At 34.1% G+C, this 3,454-nt stretch overlaps 1 protein-coding gene across 1 annotated transcript; it reads left to right on the forward strand.

Moving 5' to 3' along the window:
• The first annotated feature begins 224 nt into the window (after positions 1 to 224).
• On the forward strand, positions 225 to 2,190 carry LOC142626846 (protein FEZ). Its single transcript, XM_075800554.1, has 3 exons — positions 225 to 408; positions 685 to 989; positions 1,336 to 2,190. Exons 1-3 carry the CDS (start codon positions 225 to 227, stop codon positions 2,059 to 2,061), a joined length of 1,215 nt encoding a protein of 404 aa, XP_075656669.1. The 3' UTR covers positions 2,062 to 2,190.
• Positions 2,191 to 3,454: the final 1,264 nt, after the last annotated feature.

Genomic DNA, 3,454 nt, shown 5'->3' on the forward strand with positions numbered 1-3,454 from the left:
GTTCATATATTTTAGGGTTTGCTTTGCAGAAAGAAAATACTTTTCTCTCTTTCTCATTGAGAAGTTGTTCTGGTTTAAGATCTGCAAAGACAATAAGCTAGTTGTCTATTTCAAAGGAAAAAGTTCTACTTTAAAAAAAGAAAATAGATCTTATTCCATATATACTGCTTGTTTAGTTTGTAGAAAGGAAAACTAGGGTTAAAAAATAAGATAACAGGGAAGGTATGGATGAGAGAATTATTGATGGTGATAAACTAGACGAAGTGATGCTACCAGGGTTTCGATTTCATCCAACTGATGAGGAGCTTGTTGGGTTTTATCTGAAGAGAAAAATTCAGCAGCGGCCTCTCTCTATCGAGCTCATCAAGCAGCTTGATATCTATAAATATGATCCATGGGATCTTCCAAGTAAGATAAACTAAAGTCTTTACTTTTTAGCTTAATTAGGTCACTTTGCAGGAATTTATTTAACTAGCTTTCATATGTGATTTCATTTGGATGAGCTTATTTTCACCAGTTTCTTTTTATTATTGTGTAGAAGTATAACTGTATCTTGAAAGATTTGATTTTTTTAAAGAACTTTATATTCCTGTTTATGATGAAAATAAGCAAATCCAAACAGTTAAAAGTGTGACTTTTTATTAGTGGGGCTAATAGTTTTTGCTGCAAACTTTGTTCATGTAGAGTTTGCCACAACTGGAGAAAAAGAGTGGTATTTCTACTGCCCTAGGGATAGGAAATACAGAAACAGTGCAAGGCCTAATCGGGTAACTGGAGCTGGGTTTTGGAAAGCCACAGGAACTGACAGACCTATTTACTCCTCTGAAGGTTCCAAGTGCATTGGCTTGAAGAAATCCCTTGTGTTCTACAAAGGTAGAGCTGCCAAAGGTGTCAAAACTGACTGGATGATGCATGAGTTTAGGTTGCCTTCACTTACTGACCCAACAGCACCACCAAAGAGATTTGTGGACAAAAGCATTCCTGCCAATGTAAAGTGTCTCATAAAACTGTACTATTCATTTAGATCTTTGCCTATGTTTTAATGATTATATTATAAACACAAATTTTTTTTACCCGTTTGCTAAAGTGACAAGTTGTTATATTGATTTTTATATAAATCAACTGCAAACATAATTTGAGTCTTAGATATTTATGTTAAAAATATCAAAAAGTATCAATTGACCTAAAAGTTATTGGCTTCATTATCATTACTTTATTGTCTATTGTTTCTAATTTGTTGATTTAAAGGTTGTAAAAAAAGTTGTGTCCATAAACTTATTGACGTTTTACTGGTATTCTTGTACTAAGATATTCTCTCTTTTTTATAACTTGCAGGACTCATGGGCAATATGCAGGATATTCAAGAAAACTAATTCCACAACCCAAAGAGCTCTCTCTCACTCTTGGGTTTCTCCGTCACCATCTGAAACTAACACACTTGATATGTTAGTCAAAGGTCCACACTGCACTCAGTTTTCTCAGGAGAACATGTCATTGACATCAAAAACCAACTGTTCAGCAGCCACTCATTTCTCTATTAACAATGACATACAACAATTATCTTCCACTGCGTTTTCTCCCTTAGATTTTGTGTGCTACAAATCTTTAAATCAATTAGCAGATAAACCTTCTCAACTGACTGGAGACCTTCCCTCTAACTTCTTGTTTTCACCTCTAGAAACTTCAACACCAACAAAATGCACAGTTGATATTTCTTCCATGCTGTTAAACATGCCCTCTTCAATGCTTGGAGATTATGGTACTAAGGTCAGTGAGAGTATAGACTATAGTGGGCCGCAAGAACATTGCAATGGCTTCTCATTCAGTTTACTTCAAGACATGCAAGGGAACATGGCTAGTGGAGGTGAGCAATCCAATGCCTTGATGAAGAATCCTAATATGGCACATGCTGATGATCATTGGGAGACCGTCCGATCCATTGGATTCCCATTCAGTTTGCCTTCGAATAATGATGCTTGGAAGACAAACTTAGTGTGGGATTCTTCACCATGTCCAAGTGAAATGTCCACAAGTTTTTCTACAACCAAGAGCTATACTTAATCAAAAAGTAGAGATTAACAGTCAAAGACATTGTTTTCTAGCTTTTAGACTAATTCAGCTAGTAGAAGTTCATTTTGTAGAATCTTTTTGTAGGCTTTTGTAATGTTTAACGAATGAATAGAATGTAATACCACGTTGATTAATTATGGAATTGAAAATTTGACAGCCATATGTAAAGTCCAAATTAAAGAACAAAAACATCGAGACAAACACACACGCCAAAAATGGCCGGCGAACCGTGTAACAAGAAAACTAGGAAACCCTTTTTCTCGTATATCCGTATATATAACATTATAAACCTATTTTAATTGCTTTTTCCCTTTTTGTTGGCGGACTAGAAACATATATACTTTTTATTTATTTATAGATCCAATTGAATTTGAATGTAAATTGGTTATTTATTGTCAAGTGTGATTTTTTATTTTCATTTCTAAACAAGAATCGATCCAAAGTTTCTTACTTAACTATAGAAACTTAAGGTTTGGCAGAAAACCTACTTGAATTAACGTGTTTGACCAATAGTGCTAAGCAATGACCATTCAATATTTAAGCCTACATCATCGCACACCCTTGGTGCGATGGTCACTTCACAAGTATAAATGCTTGTGGGGTGTGGGGGGTAAGAGCCGGAGTTCGGGAGGTAAGAGCTGGAGTTCAAGTCTCTAGAAAGGAGCTTTCACACACATATACACTTAGATTAGGCTAGAGTAAAATTTCTATCTTGTATATAAAAAAAAAAAATTTAAGCCTACTAGTATAACTAAAACACCGATGCAAATACATTAAAAAAACATACATACATACATAAATACACACACACACACACACACACACACATATATATATAATTTTTCTGGGGTAGAAATCCTACTCTTGTTAAACCTATTTTTTTATGTGATAATTACAGCATACATACATTTTTTTTTATCTAATCTTTTTTTCTTGAGATAATTACAATATACATACATTTAAAAAAAAAAAAAATTGAGATAGAAATCCTACTCTTGTCAATTTTTTTTTTTTTTTGGAGAAAGTTACAATAAGTTGCTAACCCCCAAGCATTTTGTGCATGGAGAGGTGCCAATTTAAGTACAAAGTTTTCGACTACTCTTGTCAAATCTAAATGTATATATGTGTAAAACTGTTTCCTAGAGATTTAAATCTAGACCCTTATAATAGCACCATCACGTCAGTGGAGGAAATCACTCGTGATGATCCCAGCACTACCGTTAAAACAGAGGAGGATATCACTCATCCAGATTTCCAAAAGTAATATAGATCTGACTTAGTTATTCTTGGAAAGTAGCCAATTGTGTTATTTTGGGAAAGTAGCTAGCTGTGTGTGCATAATTATCTCCTATATTTCCTCTTTGTCTTTAACAATAACTCCTAT

Source organism: Castanea sativa, chromosome 3 (assembly GCF_040712315.1).
Source record: "Castanea sativa cultivar Marrone di Chiusa Pesio chromosome 3, ASM4071231v1".
Taxonomy (NCBI): Eukaryota; Viridiplantae; Streptophyta; class Magnoliopsida; order Fagales; family Fagaceae; genus Castanea; species Castanea sativa.